The sequence below is a fragment of the Podarcis filfolensis genome (assembly GCF_964270895.1).
Source record: "Podarcis filfolensis genome assembly, chromosome: 10".
Taxonomy (NCBI): domain Eukaryota; kingdom Metazoa; phylum Chordata; class Lepidosauria; order Squamata; family Lacertidae; genus Podarcis; species Podarcis filfolensis.
This window is the reverse complement of record NC_139612.1, coordinates 25503590-25522352: the sequence shown is the minus strand read 5'-3', so window position 1 is coordinate 25522352 and position 18763 is coordinate 25503590. Positions and strand designations below refer to the sequence as shown.

General features: G+C 39.4%; 2 protein-coding genes and 1 long non-coding RNA gene across 53 annotated transcripts in view; 2 read left to right on the top strand and 1 right to left on the bottom strand.

Annotated features, from left to right (window-relative positions):
• The window catches only part of LOC310744041, a 352149-nt gene that overhangs the window by 199282 nt on the left and 134104 nt on the right, over positions 1-18763 (top strand). The window lies entirely within an intron of this gene.
• LOC310743925 (uncharacterized protein) overlaps positions 1-18763 on the top strand; it is a 797205-nt gene that overhangs the window by 652685 nt on the left and 125757 nt on the right. The window lies entirely within an intron of this gene.
• The window catches only part of NRCAM (neuronal cell adhesion molecule), a 144495-nt gene that overhangs the window by 56427 nt on the left and 69305 nt on the right, over positions 1-18763 (bottom strand). For 32 of the 50 annotated variants that reach the window (XR_014539253.1, XR_014539254.1, XM_083574343.1 and 29 more), the window contains 9 exons: positions 15267-15372; positions 13262-13467; positions 12069-12191; positions 9597-9767; positions 9011-9067; positions 6571-6682; positions 5394-5578; positions 3866-3997; positions 1005-1148 (listed from right to left, as the gene is read on the bottom strand). Coding sequence is in view for 48 of the 50 variants with exons in the window: in XM_083574343.1 (XP_083430469.1) it covers positions 1005-1148; positions 3866-3997; positions 5394-5578; positions 6571-6682; positions 9011-9067; positions 9597-9767; positions 12069-12191; positions 13262-13467; positions 15267-15372 (1236 nt within the window). In the remaining 2 variants the exon portion in view is untranslated. The remainder of the gene's footprint in view (positions 1-1004; positions 1149-3865; positions 3998-5393; positions 5579-6570; positions 6683-9010; positions 9068-9596; positions 9768-12068; positions 12192-13261; positions 13468-15266; positions 15373-18763) is intronic. The other 18 variants (XM_083574377.1, XM_083574346.1, XM_083574351.1 and 15 more) reach the window with 1 other exon arrangement.

Here is an 18763-nt window from a genome sequence, read left to right as displayed (position 1 = left end):
GGTCCGTTCTCAACCCGAAACTGCTCATAACAGGAGGCACACTTTCACTAATGGCACCTTCTGCTGCTGCCACGCTGCCGGTGCACGACTTCTGCTTGCATCCTGGGGCAAAGGTCTCAACTGGGAGTATCTACTTCCGGGTTAGCGGAGCTCGTAACCCGCAGCGTTTGCAAGAGGGACAGTACGTAACACAAGGTTCCACTGTACCAAGAAAAGGTCCTAAGTGATGTGATTTGGAGAGTTTCTGACACAACCTTATTAATTCATTCTCTCATTAGCTTAATTGAGATGAATAGCATTCTTAGAGCAGACATTTGCAGCTTTTATGAAACATATAATTATCTGCCTCTTTTGAAAATTCGTATGACAAAAAAAGTGAAGTACGTATTGTACTGATTCTCCAGTGGATATATTTCTATGCAACCTGCACCTGTTATTCAGAGGTATACTGTCTCCAACAGCGGTTGGCCATTATGACTAGCAGCCAATGATAACCCAATCCTCCAGTAATTTATGTAATCCTCTTTTAAATCATTTGGTGTCCCTCACTAGAAATACTAGGAGGAAATATTGTAGTTTAACTGTGCACTGTGGGAATAAGTACTTCATTTTGTCCCAGATCTTGCAACATTCAGCTTCATTTGTTGATCCCGAATTCCAGTATTATGAGAGGGGGTGAAAAATGTTTCCCTATCTACTTTCTGGTATGAGTCTATCCTTACTGTAGCCACTGAACACACCCAGACATATCTCTTGAGTAAACATACATAGTATTGTGCTGTAAGACATTCTTATTTGGGCTTGTGTTTGGTGTTGAGTTCAATGTAGTAGAAGAGGTAAGTTTGTTTTTAACTGATTTTTAATATACTAATTTATGTATACTTTAATGAATGTTAAAATATTACTTCTGAGTAAACACGTATAGGATTGCACAAATGGGAAATCACACAACTACACAGCATTATTACTAGGGGTTTTCCCCAAAAAAGAAAATATGGTCTTACCTAAAACATTCACAAATGCATTTGCCAATAAATATCCATATTCATTAGAGGCGTTACATTGATAAACAGCACTTGACCTTTCTTGTACATCAGTGAAAATAACTGTATCGCCGTCAACATTTCTGCTAGGATCTTCAGGAGCAACTAGCAAAAATAGAGAGGAGATATTAAAAAATGTTCAGAGATGCCAAAATATTCATTTTTATTCTGCTGTTATCAGCAAAAAGTAATGAGAGGTTCAGAGATAGGATTGAAACTTCTTGTGAGATATAGTAATATACAGTAAAACATAATGGAAACTCAATTAGAGGCACATCTTCTACCAAAAAAACAAAGGATAAGTTATAGCAAAAAGGACCTGAAGAAAAGGAGAGAGTATGAAAAATGCAAATGTGACAAAACAATAGTATCCGAAGTAGACTGTAGATCTAACTGGAATTACTTATTTTGCTTCCTTCCACAATGAAAAATTGAGGTCAAATTATACATTAATGCTACCAATATAGCCCCTCCGCTGGAATATTTAAGAGGCAAAATATACAAGAATGTGACAAAAATTCATATAATTTTACTTAAACATCCAAATGAACAAGGCCCCCCCCCCCAAGAAAAACATTATAAACTACAAATCAACTATACTGAAACAACATGATGCCTAAGAATGCAATGCAAGCCACCAGATCTCCTGGATAAATGAGGATAAGAAACGAAGGAGATAGCCCTCTGCTGATGCCCAGGAACTTTACGGGGGATGGCATATCCATCATTGAAAGATCTGTGGGCATAGATCAGTGTTGTTTTCACCAGCAACTGCTAATGCTAGGCCTCAAAATAGAATGTGAGAGGATCAGGGCAGATGGGCCTTGGATGCACCAGGTTCAAAGCCCCTGCATTATTTCAGGAAGTCATAGAATCGAGACCCTCAAGAACATCAGCTTGGAGCTAATTCCCTGGTTCCAGTCCTGACAGGATGATAGGCAGATGATCAGCAACCTCACTCCCACACATCATATAATTTAGCATTGTTCTGTACGTCTAGTTTCCAAAAGAACCACAAAACTGTAGATGTTAGTACAAGGTCATTCAATTCACAAATATATTTTGTTGTCCAAAAAGGGGGGGGGAGGTTAACCCCATAATCTAAATAAAGTAAAGTCCTGAGCATTTCTAGTCTGCATTTTTTTAAAACTAGAAAATAAAAACAGATCATTGTTAGCAAGTCCTACAGGGAGTAAACAGCTTTGAAATTCAAATCTTGCTATTTTATTTGAAATTATTCCTTTGGTCTACATCTTCCTCCATTGAAGAAAAAAAGCCACAAAAGTCACAAAAAATACTTTAATGCGTGTAAAATCAAAGGTAGCTGATCCCTATGCACTTCACTTCAAAGAACCTTGCCCTCATGGGAAGATAACGAACATTATTCCTGCCACAGAATACAAATAATAAAACTCATGTGCTTTATCTAAATGGTATTTTAACAAATTATTGTTCCAGCACACCATACCTCTTTCCAGAACTCCTGGCAAGGCCAAAATATGACTCAGCATATAAGAAATATAAGATTACAAATCTCTTGTAGAGGCTCTACCTGTTCTGTAGGTTGGCTATGTGAAAAAGAGTGCAGAACAGGACTTCTGCATGGACCTTTAATCGTTGGGTAGGAGAGATATTTTCTGCAAGCAGAGCTTGTTAAGTACTTCCCCACCACCACCTGGCCAGTCTATTTCTTGTCCACTTTCTCTAATGAACTGTTTCACTTGAGGACTTTGGCTGTCTCCTTGCCTGGCACAAGTTAAAGCCACCTCATCCAGAGTTCCTGAATGATGTTGTTGCTTAGAAACTTGAAAGGAAAAGGAATGGAATCTTCAGAAGGGTATAAATGGCAACCTACTTCAGTAGAGCAAAGGAACCTGTGCCATTTGGGGAAGGGAAATTCAGCCGCAGCTGAAAGCACCCCTCTGTCTGGCCACCCATTCTCAACTTTAGAACTTGCTGCCACCTGATAATGAAGAATTCTTTCTACAAGGCTGCCAGTTATCAATCAGCCTAAAAACTTCCCTGGGGTTTTTTCTGCAAAGGTAGGGTAGTTTATCGCTCCTAGGCGTGGGAGTGTTAAAAACAAGGCTGCAACAGGTTTATGAAATGAAATCTAAAGTTTACCAAGACAAAAATAAGGAGTTCTTCTAGGAAAAGGCATTGCATGAGAAAGTTGCTGAAAGACAACATATTCCCAGTGAAGCAAAAGAACAAACAAATGGTTAAACACAATCCTCCTTTGCAGTCTCTAAATACATTCCCTAAGGTTGCAAACTTACATTCTTCTATTGTACTCCAGAGAGTTCCAGTAGGTCCGCCTTGCTAATTTGATGTCTCCAGAGTCACACCTTGAAGTGCCTGCCCCAAAGGCAGTCCTCCAAGGAATAGCCTCTGGCTACCTGCCCCCTCCACAACATGGGCTCTGCCCAACAGATTGCAGGTGACAGGAAATTTTGGTTTTTTATTTTATTTTATTTCAGACAAGCCTTCTCTCACATACTCAGATAACTCTCCCACCTTCTCTTTTGAGCTAGTTAACTCTAGAGTTATGGAGTTAACCATATAATCCCCAAACAAACAAGCAAGCAAGATTTGTATCCCCATATAATACACAACTGTCTATAAAAGCAGAGTCCATGCAAACAACCCATATAAACAAAGTCCAAGTCCTTTATTCCTTGTTTATTTCTCTCTCTCCTTCCTTTCCCCTAAATGGAAGCCGAATCCTGCAAAACCTCGTGGCTTTCACCTCTCCTGGAACAGAGACACCAGTTAAAAACTTTACATCACATTGTTCTGAAGAGAGTAAAAACAGATCTTACTTGCGATAGGAACTCCATTCGCTAACCAGCTTATACTGGGTTTGGGTTTGCCATTAGCTCTGCAGATCAAGGAACCACTTTCTCCAGGAGACAATACAAGGTTTGTGGGTTCTCTTATCCAGTAAGGTGCAGCTGAATTTAAAGGGAACAAAACAACCATCTGTATATCTTTTATTGTGTGTGCGTGGTGGAATACAATATTACACAGATTGACTCAATTACTTATGGTGGCAAAATTCTGGCTGTCTAGGGAACAAAGTTGATAGAATGTTTGCAGTGCACACCCTGAGAGAGAAGGGAACATTGTCTATTTGGATGGGACAATTAAAACTTGCAGAGAACCTAGTATAGACAAAAGTTTTTGGGGTATTTTGTTAAGAGTACTGTAGCCCACAAAGAAATCAGAAGGAGTAGAAAAGCCAAGAGTCAAGGAGCCCAGAGCAAAGGTAGCTGATGGAATTTAGGGACAGCAACATGAGGAAAGGGTAGATGAAGCCAATACTTAAGATCAGGAACGAGGTCTGAATGTCACATTGAAATAAGTTAATCAGTAAAATCTTCACTTGCAGACTTATTGTAACAAGTCTATTGGGCTGTATATTGCATATAATATCTTTATTCCACTTTATATATTAACATAGTACAGTATTTGATTGTATTCAATGGGGAATGGGTTGGCAGAAGGTAATTTTCTCTGCCACCTCCAGAAAGCCCCTTCTGAGGATCGAGGTACTCTCTCTGAAAGGGGTAGGCTATGGCTAGGGGTGCCAAGGGAAATAATAATTTTAAAAAATCAGCAGATAAATCTGCTAATCCCCTCCCAACCGTGAATAACTGCATCCAAGTGATTTTGTTATTCATTTACTTAAATAGATGTGTTAGTTGTTTTTCAAAATGCTTCCCCCCCCCCAAAGGCAGCATACAGTATACAATAAAATCAGTTAAAATATATTATACAATATTAAAACAATAATAATGAGGTAGGAAAATAAGGGCCTCAGCAGAACGCTGAGAGAAAAATATCCCAGAAAATTTAAGAAAGATTCTGGATCTGTCAGCCTCTGAGAGGATTGTCCTCTACCCATGCTGGGGTTACAAGTTGTCCAAAGATCAGACTGAATCAGGTACAATCTGATCCACTACCCATTTGTCCTCATTGTACTGATTTTGGCAGACTTGAAATTCTGCTGAAGGAGAATTTTTGGTGATTAGACATGAAACTGATGAGAAACTGCCTCAATTAGTGGATTCCAAAATGTCTTTAGGATATACAAGACTTTTTCTGTGTGCTGGGAGGGCTTTACCACACTGTGTGAGGTCAATGGCATTACAGTATTGGCCACCATGAAGTGCTGTAAACATACATAGCAAGGTATAGTTAATATACCATAGTACATTTCTCATTTCGACATGTGCCTGGGTTTCAGTGTAGAAATCCAGTTCAGACAAACCTTTCATGTGGTAAAACCCATCTGATGCCACCCCTTTGAACTAAAAAATTTACATGCTATGTTAAGAAAAGTTTTACCTTTGACAGTGACTGTTATAACATGGTGAGCGGAACCCAAAAGATTTGATGCAATGCATTTATATTTTCCAGAGTCAGCTTCAGAAATGTCTATTATTTTGAGGGTTTTATGAAAATTATCCAAAAAAGTTCTGTTGGCAGGAAGCTCACCGCCTTCTTTAATCCAGCGAATAAGTGGCGTAGGTCTGATGAAAAACAAACAAAGCAACAGCAGTTGAGATTAAAGTGATTGGCAGAAGGAGCACAATATTCCAACTCTCATGATCCAGAGATTGGAAGCAAGCTATAAGCTTCAGGTTCCCATCAGTGCTGACAGAATTCCCTTCCAATTTCCACAGTGGGCTTTAGGTTGCTATGGACAGATAGGTAATCAGCAAATTTTACAGATACAGCCAAAAATAATACGTAACTTAAAAAAGAAAAAGAAAAAGACTAACTCATTCTTGGAAGATGGACAATGGAAAAAAGAGGTAGAGATAAGCAGAATATGTACATTTAGAATATCTCTTTTATAAAAGGCTGACATTTAGGATTCTTGCACTACAATTCACTACATGTCACTGGTACAAAAGGAAAACAAATTTGCTAAATCAGCCCATACTGATAGGGCAGGAAATGAATGAGAGAAAGAGTGAACACTACAAGTGAATGACAGTTGTAGGAGGTATAGAAGCAACCAGTGATCTATAAAAGCAAGCAAGTTATGGAATTATCTCCTGCGCATGCCATGTGTGGTTTGCCAGGTGTTGGACCTTTGAACTGATGGGTTTTACCCCAGAGTCTCTGCTATGACCCTTGTGTTGTGAGGAAGAGGAAGAACAAAAACCTTACTGCTGCTTGAATGTCTGATTTATGAAGGCACACTCAAGACAACTTGGTAAATTAGAGCAAAGAGGTACAATATTCCCTTATAGAGTTTCTGGAAATTCTGGGGAAAGTCTGTCTTCTGTTGGTTGGACAAGGAAACAACAAATTGTGAAATAGCTGTGAGAAAGAGAAGGGGGAAAGCAAGCAACTCAGCTGTCTCCCTTTTTCTGTGTGTGCACACTGCCAAACTAATCAACAATCAAACATTTAAAAATAATAATACTGCAAAAGGAAAACAGTGTAAAGATATAGAAGTGATAAGTGCTTAGCATTTCCACATTTACGTTGCATGTTTCAAATGTCAACTCACAATCCTTCTGCAATGCACTCCAGCAAAAGGGTGTTTCCTCTTAGCTCTGTTTTGCTACTTGTACTTCCAGTGGGTAGCAGAAGAGTTGGGCGCCTTTCAGGAGATAACCTGTCTAAAAGAAAAGAAAGATGTATTTAGAAGTATTAATAATTCGAATGTAATTTCAAGGCTACAGTAAAACTAATCCTTTCCATAAATGCATGCTGTATCTAATACTGACCGTCAATACTGTAATTCATACAAACTGGGAGTTTTTAACCCATCTTGCTCTGCCTCATTTAACTACTCCGCAAAACTCTGCCTTAAAATTTGGAAAATTCCTGTAAGGGGTAAGCATTTCACTTAGTAACTAAAATCTTTTGAAAGAAATCTACCCACCAAATAAATTAGTGCTTTATTTTTTTGACGCTAAAGAGTAACTCAAGTTTCCCTGGGAATATCATTGTTGGTAAAATAGCAAATTCTTAAAGAAATAATAGTACTGTGAAGAGCTACTGTAAGTGATCAGAGTTTTTCACTTGAAATGATGGAAGTAAATGATAAAGGTTTTCTACTGAAATCTTTTCTGTTGGCTTAGAAGTTTATCTTGTGAATTCTATCCTTTTTATTACCATTTCTGTTTGAAATTCTTCTGGGAAATTAGTTAATATTAATCTGTGTAGATATGAGCAATATCTGGCTTACATTCAATGGGACTCCAAAAGGTTATAAGTAAACAGGAGTGGAATCAGGGTATATAGTCATTACAAATTAAAATGTTTTAAGGCAACTTTTAACTGCTTTGGCTTTCCCAAAAGATCTTGGTCAAACTGCAGTTTGGTCCAGTGTTGAAAATTCTCTTAGAGATCCCCAGCATACCATTTCTCCTCCCCAACCTTTTCACACACACCTGCACCTACCTATATCACAGAACTATGACCCTTACCATTCCCTGGGAACAGGAAATGACTATAAACTGGTTCAAGTTTGTAGTGTAGACAGGTCCAGGGAGACAGCGAGATCATAGAATAAGAAGTAAGCCATTAACTTTAAACGCATAGCTTTCAGTCCAGATCACCAAGTTCTCCCATGTGTGCCCGACTATTCCCTATTCTCTTCAATGGAACTCTGTGTGCTTAAAAGAGGTGCATGCATTGAATTTCCACTCTTATAATGGGGAAATCCTCAAATGCACAAGGAGCCACTTCTATCTCCATATGCTTTCACATAACTTGCAAATAGGATACAAAGCAAAAATATTCGAATTAATTGTTATTTTATGAAAAAATTAAGGACAAAGTCCATCAGCCAGTTACTTACTAGCATGTACCAATTACATTTTCCTGACCTTTAAATACATCACAATATGACTGGTCTGCTGTGCAGTTCTCTCTCTAGGACTAAATTGTCCTTGAAGGGTAGAATGCTCAAACATGCAGCTCTTTCACCACCACCCTCCTTTTCACTCTACAGAAGCGGGATGCAACAGTGGTGCATGCCTCAGCTCATCTTGGATCTGGGAGGTTCTCGCATCCAAGTGACAAACAGCAGCAAAACAGATGACCATGTCACTGCATAGATGGAGGCACTTATTTTGCTAATGCTTACTTTGGTTTGGATATAGCACCAATTGATTTGCTCTCGGCTTCTACTGGGGTGGGTGGGGAGGCTGTGGCACTTAGGGAAAAAGGGCTGCTGCTGTCTGCCTTGAATCTGAGCAATGGTAGGAGATGGTGGTACTTCACTTGCTTAAGTGAGAATAAAAAAGGGAAATACATCAGCCACTAGAATTATATTATGCTGATGGACTGAGTCCCTGTAATATATGCCATTAGCCCTTGGAAAGTTTGTGTGAAGTGGATCGTATATGCATGCTTGAGAAATTCAACAATGTGGTCAAATCCATAACCATAAAGCCATGTTTATAGTTGATAAGATTGCTACCTCTGTGAAGGACTGGAAATAAAAGAAAATAAAAAGAAAATAGCAAATGCACATTAGGGCATGGATGCTTCAAACATTCTTTCTAACACAGATGTATTAAGTGGTTAGCACTTAAACTGCATATTCAGTGAGATATTAAGCAGGATGAGCAACAGTTAATTGTTTATGGCTTTTTCCTTAGTATACGTTGTGTGCTACTGACTGGTCTCGGTGATAACGAATTATCAGCTAACATAAAGGGGAAAGTTATAGAGTGCATGAACATTAACAAGCCTGCTATATTGATTCATTTGCCAAAAGGGGAAAAAAAACATGTTTGCATGCAAATGTTCTGCCATTACTTCTAAATAATTTATAATCAATTAGAGCACGCATCCTGTGCAATTTACGTTTATGGTCGCCAGTAGATATAGATATTAGAATTGTAAGGGCAGTAAAGTTAAGCAGCCATGGAGTGGTTAGTTAACTAAATTCTACAATGAAAGGAGTAATGCAGGAGTGGATCTCTAAAACTCACCACCATAAAAATCAGAGTCACTCATATTAGCAGTTATAGTTTCATTCAATGAATCCACTGAAATAAATAGAATATCATGAAGAATGCAACCAGGAAGCAGTAAATATGGGCTTTAGAAGTTAATCTATCTATCTACTGAAGCTGATCAATTTGAACAGAAATAAACATTTATTTCATTGTAATATCCAGGTCTGCAATTGCTTTTGCATAAGATAGAAAATATTTGGTAATTGTCACACAGAAGCATCTGAGTGTGCAACATACAGAAAATCTTGTCACCAGGCTGTTTTCAAACTTAGGCTGTATTCCAGCAAACAGATTGTCTAAACTAGTATTGACTAGTTCAATGCAATTTAGGCACCCTAGGTACTTAACAGTACATATTTTTATTGCACCACATAATTTTACAAAGCTCTAGTAAAAATATATTGGAAGTCATTTTTAATGTTCTGAAGGTGTATTAATTTAAACCACGTGTTCTAAGAAAGGTACATTCCAGCAAGAAAAGTTTGTTATACACTTATGTAACATATACTTCTGTCAAATGTAATGTAGCTATAAAATAGCTTACAAAATTCACACCTACCTGGTTCAACTTTTAAAGAAATGGGTTGCTTCTGTTGTATAGTTTGAGTGTGGTTAAATCTCGCATAGCATATGTAATCATCACGGCTATCTTCCGGCTTTACATTAGAAAAATAAAGGTCTCCATTTAGACTCTGGGAAACTCTATTATTTTGAGGCAGCTTTTGAAAAGCTGTAGGGAAGGAAAGAAAAGAAATTGTGTCATTAAACAATGAAGGGCTACTTTAGGTACGTGAAGTAGACATTCTCCTATTGCTGCCTGCCTCAGTGCCGCTGACAAAGATTCTAGTGTTTAGACAGGTTCATATGAACCTGCCTTTCTAATGCCTGGGTCCCAATTCATAGAGGGCTTTAAAGATTAAAATCAGCACTCTGAATTGCATGCTGAAACGAATTTAGAAGCCCTTGAAAATGGTTTAAAACTGGTGGGTGTGCCCCCTGTGGGAGAAAAACCAGTCAGTTTCCATGTGTGAGCTAACTAATAAAGGAATGCCATTCTCCTATGCCCCTGAGAAAAATGTGAGAACCAGCATATTGGTGGAACAATTATATTTATTGCAATGTAAGAAGATCTCTGAATCAAGAGTGAATTAATAAGCGAGGGCAGGTGAGTTTATTCATTATATGGAGGAGAGCGCCCCTCTTATCCCCTGTGAAAATCAGCCACTGTACTCAGTGGCTTCCAAGCCAACAACTGGGTGCTCCTCACACTAGATGAGCCTTAGGGTATAAAGACTGGGCATGTACACTATGGCCCCATGGCAGAATGTTTACCGAAGTGTACCCGCCTATCCCTGCCCATCTTTTGCAATATTACAGCTATAAGCGATGACTCCCAGGTGCCCACAACCCTAATAATGCCCCAGGGTGGCATAGGATTATATCCTAATTTGCTTGCCTGCCTGCACTAAACTCCAATGAGAGCAAAGTGACCAAATTCAACAGTAAACAATTGCCAGTCAAACCAGATTGTGTACTTGTTTAAAACAAGCCACTGCCAGATAGACTAGATTAAGCAAATAAGAGAACTCATGCCACTTGCATCTGATTCTTCCAGTTATGCAAACAAATAACAATGAGACCAGATTCATCAAACAGGGAAATGGAAGTATTGCCAATCAGCTGAGTCACAAAATAAATGAGCAAGCAAACATTATGTAGTGTGAAGTAGGCCAAAAAAGGGAAGGCATCACCCATGATTGATCACCTTGCCCATCTACTTTTGGGAAATTGCTTTCAGAATCTCCTTTGGGTAAGGAGGTAGAGCAAATTCACCCCAACTAATATCCACTCCACTGTGGATATTAAGTCTCCAAACGAGGTCATGAAACCAGATAAATCAATGTGAAATGGCTTTTTCCTTTCTTAAAAGTAGGACTGGCATGTTCTTCCCCCGCATTCCAGATCACAACAGTAGGTTTAGTTCCAGCCATAGTTCAAGAGACTATTCAACGTGTATTTACTTACTATAGTCTTTTCTACTCTTTTCCTACTGCTTTGCAAGGTCCATCTTTGTATCAGCCCAGCCCTCCCCTGTTTTGCCCTCTCATTACTTGTAGAAAAAGCATGTCTCAGAGATATTGAGGATGATTATCAAAATGTGGGTCATCTAGATAGGCTGTTCACAATGGTTGTGCAACTTTACTCACTGTCCCATCAAAGTGATGGGGAAAATGACATACAATGACCATGTATGAAAACTATGTAATAATTTGCAACAGTATTACAGGCCAACCTATATGTCACGCTGATTCAAACCAACTACCTTGCTTTAAAAAGACAGTGGGCCTGACATATACCGTATTTTTCGCCCTATAGGACGCACTTTTTCCCCTCCAAAAATGAAGGGGAAATGTGTGTGCGTCCTATGGGGCGAATGCAGGCTTTCGCTGAAGCTTGGAGAGCAAGAGGGGTCGGTGCGCACCGACCCCTCTCTCTTTCTCCAGGCTTCAGGAAGCTATCTGTAAGCCTGGGGAGCCCACGGGAACTCCCGCAGGGCTCCTTAAGCTGTGGATAGCAGCCTGCTTGCCCGGAGCGCAGGGTGCACTGAAGCAGAGCGCCCCGCGCTTCGGGAAGCTATCCGCAGCCTAGGGAGCCCTGTGGAAGTCTTGCGGCTGGGGGGGGGATATATTTTTTTCTTTATTTCCCCCACAAAAAAACTAGGTGTGTCCTATGGGCCGGTGCGTCCTATAGGGCAAAAAATACGGTAACATCACACGCAGAAAACTGCAACTTGAGTAGCATTATGATGTAACACAGAAATGTAGTGAACACACCCATGTCCCATCATAAAGAGCTAACTTACAAACCTAACATGAAACACTTTCCTGTTATCATGGGATTGCAACAGTCATGTAGACAGTATGATGAATTTGTCCCCCTTGCCACATGAAGGTGTTCTAATTGCAGCACAGATGGAATTACTGAAATAATTTAGCGTGAGAGATATTTATGTATTATAAAATAAACTTACAGTTATCCATCCAAAATATTATAGGTGGTGGTAATCCAATAGGTGGCCTGCAGGGAAGTATTGCATATTGACCTTCAATTACTGTTTTGGGAACTAGTTTTTCTTTGGTCCATAAAGGAGATCCTGCAGAAAAGGGAGGAAATCAATGTCACATGGCCTGGGCAGTGAAAACAACACAGGGATTTCAAGAAGCAAGAGAAAACAAAGCTTCGTAAGACATGAACGCAATATCACATGAAATTTACAAATTTTGCATGAACATCTTTTTTACAGTATTCTTAGGGGGAAAGTTGTAAGGAACTTTATGATGTGATTTAGCTATTTCAAGGAAAAAAATAATCTTCAAATGTTCAGCAACAGGAAGAGAAACTTGCACTTTCCTGAAATGTGCATAGGAAGTTCTCAGACTATGTAATGCTGGGTATCGTAGGAAAGCAAAGCAATTAAACATTAGGATAATGGACTCCTAATTACACATTACAGGAGTAGGTAGTTACAAAAATATAGATGAATGGGAGAGCAAATTAAGCATGCCATCTTCAGCACAGTTATACACCCTTATGTTTTATTGATTTCAATACTACTTTAGTACATGTAAAGTGAATCATATGTCGTTATGCAGCATTTTGAGGTATTTGCCTGCCATGCTAGAGTGAAATGAATTAGGATCATCTGTTTATCACCTCATCCTAAACTCTTAAGAGAACATATCTGAGATGAAGACATGACTGCTTAAGGAAACAAAAATTCTAATGAGACTACTTCACTGATCTATATTCCAACCTTTTTGGTCGCATTTTTTAAAACGTACATTTCAGCAATATGTAATTGTTAAATACATATAATACTCAGGTATAAAATATTTTGTTCTAATTGTGATGCTTTATACAATACCCAGTTCTAAACATACTGGAAAAAGAAGGAAAATCTTGCGTGCTTAACTTACTAAGAAAAACTTCGGAGAAGATGGGTAGTTTTTCATGCAGTACAGTGCTAAACTATAGTATCAAATATCATTACCTTCTAATAAGATTGCTTTGATGATTAAAAAGATGTCTTTTTTAAGAAAAGAAGAAAGAAAATAATGTAATATTTATTATAAGGGTTCCTGAGAAAGAAAATTAAGTAAATAAATATACTGACAACAAGTAGTAAGAGCTTCAAGTTTAAGAAATTTCTAATATTCAACTTACTAGATGACCGTATAACAATATTATTGGAAATTGCTGCTCCAAGTTCATTTCTTGCTGTGCACTGATAAATTCCTTCATACGTTTCTGCCTTTCCTCCATTTTCGTCATTAATAATATTTATTATAAGGGTTCCTGAGTGAGGCTTCATTCTTACCCGTACATCTTTATCGATGTCAAAATGAGTTCCATTGCGTGTCCATGAAAAGCTATCAATTGGGAAAAAAAAGTTGAAGTAGTTAGTTATTGGGGGGGGGGCATTTGCTATCAGATAATGTATAATCTTTAGTGTATAATGTGTACCTTTGGTGAAACAAAATGTTGACAATGTTAATAAATATCCAACTAGAAAATGTGAAAAATAAGCAAGTGAGACACCTATTCCAGACAAAGTGTTGCCCCAAAAGTGTTGTAGGAATTTTCATTACCTGCAATAACACTATGTCCACAGACCTCCACAGACTTCCAAAACCCTATGTCCAAAGGATATCTGGATCACAGTTATGTTCTATAAGCTTTTCCTAGCCTCTCTTTAAGAGTAAAAGTCTGCTAATACTGTATATGTGTAAAGATGCTATTTGTAAAACTTGTGTTTCTTCAAGTTGCATAAATAGCTAGTGCCACCTTTTTAGGAAGTTCATCATCTTATGTCTACAGCAGGTCTGCTAAATCTCATACTATCACATCTGACAGTATGACAGTATACATCTGACAAAAATAATGGGAATGCTTTCACCAAGCCTTGCTGTTGTATAGTCAGCATGCTAAAGAATACTGAGTTCTCTGCTGAGGCCAGGATCAGGTCCTTACCCCATACAGCAGAAGGCAGCATTTTGGCTGCATTTCCTTCTGGTGGCAACTCACTGCTCCACACGGAGAGATATTCTGAAAATTTCCAAGCTTGATGAGGCCTTTGGGGCAACTTCAATGGCTGCTCACTGCATCCATGGGGGCAATGGTCACAGCCCCTTCGTCCCCAGCAACCAGGCCATGCTTGCTCGCTGGCCTCTTCTGAGTGAATTCCCCTGTGATGGCAGTATTGGGGGGGGGGTGTCATTCTGCTAGGCAGGACATACTTGAATAGACCCGGCATGTCCACAGTCCGTTTCGGGAGCCTAATGTGGCCCGCCGGTCAGTTTAATCTGGCCCCTGTGGCAGTTTATTCCCTGGGGTAAAATCCTAAAATAAAGCTCAACAACTTCAATCCTAAAAACAACTTTGGTTGGCCCTCACGGCTCTTCACTTCATCAAATCTGGACCTCTTTGAAAAAAGTTTGGACACCACTGGAATAGACCAATCATGGACCCCGCCCCCCCATGGAGTGTGGTGCCTTGCTGGCTGGCCAGGCATTGGCTGTTGCCCTGTCTGAGGCACTGGGTGGAATCCTAGTCTTCAGACACTGGGTGAAGTGGTGCATCATACAATACTCTATCAGTGACATAGGCAGGATACCCCATTAGAGGGGTCACGGTGGAAATTCCTGTCCAGAAGCCAAGCATAGGGCAAATGGGCCATAGAGTTTCCAGCAGCAGCCTTGGGATGGCCAACTCAGTAGATCAACATCTTAGAGAGGCTATAATCCTGGCTTGTCCCTGCAGCAGTTCCATCCCTCCAGCAGGAGGCTGGAATCCATATCCACCCAATGCCTGAGCCAAAGTTCTACCTACACTTGTAATCAATAAAGTTGTGACCCATTTTTTATCCAGATCATTGTCTGCTTGCATTTGTTCTGTCACACTTCACATAGTATTAGGCCAGGGAAAGGAGGCACTGCGATTGGGACCACAAATGGAAGTGCTCCACATACAAGAACAATCACACAATTAGCACTTTGGCACCTCACAAATGCTCTTTGCATTTTTAATGATAGAACTATGTATATGATAGGTTATTTTGCAAAGTCATATAATAATAATCACAGGCATAGCATTATCTGTTTTGCTGAGATTAAGTTTTTTTAAAAAAATTGGATGTATACAAAGTTAAGACAACAAAACCAGTACTTACCTAGGGGGTGGCTTTCCTTTTGCTTCACACTGTATTACAATATTCTCCCTTGGATCAACAATATAGTCCTTTGGAGACTGTTGTGTTATTGTCGGAGGCTGTGGCACTTTTTATGAAATATAATTAAAAAGTAAAAGGAAATATTCAATTATATCTTCTAAAAGAAGCACAAAACCACTTTTGTAAAAAAAAAAGTTTAAAAAGAAGCAAATCACAGAAATAGTGCTGTTAAAAACAAACATCTAGTGTGCTGCAATCCTGTACAAATCTGCAGGAGACTAAATTCACATGAGTTTAACGGCGAATGTTACCGTTGCATGCCTCTAGACTACAGTTTATAAAACAAAATCTCTGACATTTCTTATTATAGGCAGTTGCATATGATCATCATTTCGCCAGTGTACCATGGCACTCTGGGGTGCCTTGAATGATGGTCAGGGGTGCCGCAGACAACACTGGCCACCATCCCTCCCCCCCCCTCTGATGTGCTCTTGAGTCTCTGCCTCCCAAAGGCTTGCACAGCTGTTTCTTGCAGCAGCCCTGGCTACAAGCTCCCCGGGTGAATGGCGCCTCTGGAGCTGGCCAGGGGGTGCTTCCCAGGCCCCTTTGGGGCAGTGTGAGGAGACAGCTCTATTTGGGGTGGAGGGGGACAGCTCAGAGGCCAGGGGCAGCAGCAGCTGCTGCCCAGAGGACTCTCAAGGAGAGAGGAGAGGAGTAGAGGCTGAGGGAACACTCCACAAGGGAGGGTGTTCGAAAAAGGGTGAGAGGCTGCCAGCTCTGCAGTCATGGGATGACATAACTGGGCTCTTGAGCCCCACAGGGGTGTCACAGAAAGAATGTAGTTGGTCAAGGGAGCTGTGGACACAGAAAGGTTGAAAACCTCTGCCTTACCAGACCATAACTAAAGCCCTATTTGTATGTTCTACAACTGTATAATTAATTCATGTAGGGAAGTTCCAGATTGTATCCACTGGTCTCATTTGCAATACTTTTTGGAGGGGAAAAAAGCCTAAGTATGTACAGTACAAGTTGTCACTGTATTCTAGCTGGCCAGATGAGCTTTCACCAGTGTGCCAATGTAAGAACACACTGTATTGCCAAGTGCTAGATTGGGTTCCCTCTACCATTTGACCTTCTCAGCAAAGGACACATATTTGGCTTTTGACATGTGTTTTAATATGCATTTACAACGTATATTTCAAATCTGCTGATCTTGTATTTTAATTAGGCGAATCTAAAATCTGATTTTCTGCATATTTTAATGTATATTTTATATTTTATGTAAACTGCCTAGGGGTTTTGATGATTAACCGGTTCTATATAAATCCTGTTAAATAACTAACAGGACTCGATGCCAAGGAATTTGTTCTTAAATCACAAGCGGCTATTTCTGTTTGATTAGACTGGCATACAAATTAATGAGAGTGAAAATAGTTTCATGTAACACCAAGAAGACTAGCATTTTTAATAGTCTGAGAACTCTTAGATCACAACTGGCTTTCTCATTACCAAAGGAAAGCCCTACTGTGTGTACATAAGCATCTGCACCTGCTTACAGAGATTATCAAGTAGCTGTTTTTGATACTGTTACCATGAAATGATCGCCAAGATACCAGATTCTACATGTGTACGAGTGAGTGTGCTAATGTGACAATTTCTGTAGAGATCGTTTCTCTCTCTTATTGCAGAAAGAAATTAGGCTGATAAGTTATTTCTAGTAAGTGAACTCTTCCTGAGCGTCTGTAGGTGGCTGTCCTAATCTTTCCTTTCTACATCGTTAGCAGCACTGTATTTATATAACACAATATATGGCACATTATAAAAGCGTGTGATAAGATATACTAGACATCTCATTGCTGAAGATAATACTAAAAGTACTATGAACACATCTAGATCAAACAAACCTGCCCCGCCAGTTCTGGTCATGCAGTGGGGATCTGATCTTTGCTTAAAATTCACCTGCACTGCAATTCATTTCCAAAGTAAAAATGGAAAGTTTTGACCAACCACCTGGCTCAGCCCTTCTAAATTTGCAGCAGGGTAAGAATGGAGAAGGGGGGGTAGTCATATGGGCCCTGAATTTCTCAGCAGTCACTGCCATACTGTGGGATGGCCATCAGATGTCAAGGAGATAAACAACTATTGGACTTTCAGAAGACATTTAAAGGCAGCCCTGCTCAGGGAAGTTTTTAATGCTTGATATCGTATTGTGTTTTAATTTGCTGGAAACCACCCAGAGTGGCTGGGTCAACCTAGTCAGATGGGTGGCACTTAAAATAAATCAGTAATAATAATAATAATAATAATAATAATAATATTACTGAGCCATTAAGGGCCCAGTCATGCATCACATTGAACCACAGCTTAAGTTAAATTATGGTTTAATGTGGCTGAGCATCAAAAGTCTCTGTGGTTCTCCCCCCCCTTCTTTTAGGGATATTAGGTAGGGATAGTAGGATTTTTTTCCAGAAACGGAAGTGGAAACTGCCACAATTTTCATATTAAACTGAAGTCATTAATAGAAATCATGCAAGGAAATACGAGTGGCATTTGGTAACTTTTTTTTTTTTAGTCTGAATGTTACATAAATAATTAGGCAAATTTTGTGCTGTTTTTCATGTTTGGTTTTCACTGGAATGCACTGAAGTTAATTACATACTTAATTACATAATTAACATTTGTTTCAGCCAACACCAGAAAGTGAGATGAATAATGTAGATTTTAGCAGAAGCCGAACTGTAGTGAAATGGAAACAGCATCGATTGTGATGAAAATGGGATGAAACCCTGCCTCTTTACATTCTAAGCTGTGGAGAAAACTAACCAGAAGCTAGTCTGTCATTGATATGTGAAATGGCACTCCTGGTTTTGACTCTGTCCTAACAAACAACAATAGAATCCAAGCTTTGTCCTTGACTTATCTTCGTGGTATGTTAGGAGACAAACAAATCAGAAACAATGATTTGCACATAATGGCAAAATATTCTCTGGCTTGTTTCATTTATGATATGCTGAACAGGGGTGCACCACAGGCTGTTGAAACAATAGTTTCAAGTGATGGGTGAACCACATCAAAAAGGCTGTTCTTAAAAAGGAATTGTGATGTAATGCATGCTTGTGGGAAACCATGTCTATGGAGTTTGGGAGGAACCAAATTCTAGTCGTGCATGCTTGTAAATCTAACAGCAAGAGAAAACATGAGCAAACACACAGGCTGTGTATAGATGATTTACCTGGAACTATAGGAACAGCTTTACGCTTAATGCTGACTCAACTTAATAGCCACAAATTGAAGAAGAGGTGCAATGCAAACAGGAACATTTCTCTTGGTTCCATTTTTCTAACTGCAGTCACTTCTCCTGGTCCTAACTAAATGGTGAAACTGACTAGGTCAGATTACAAGCAGAAGCTGACACAATCAATGTAACTCCTGAAACATGGGACATCATCGAAAGGGAAAGGTGGCATTGCACCTTTTTGAAAACAAAAACACATATC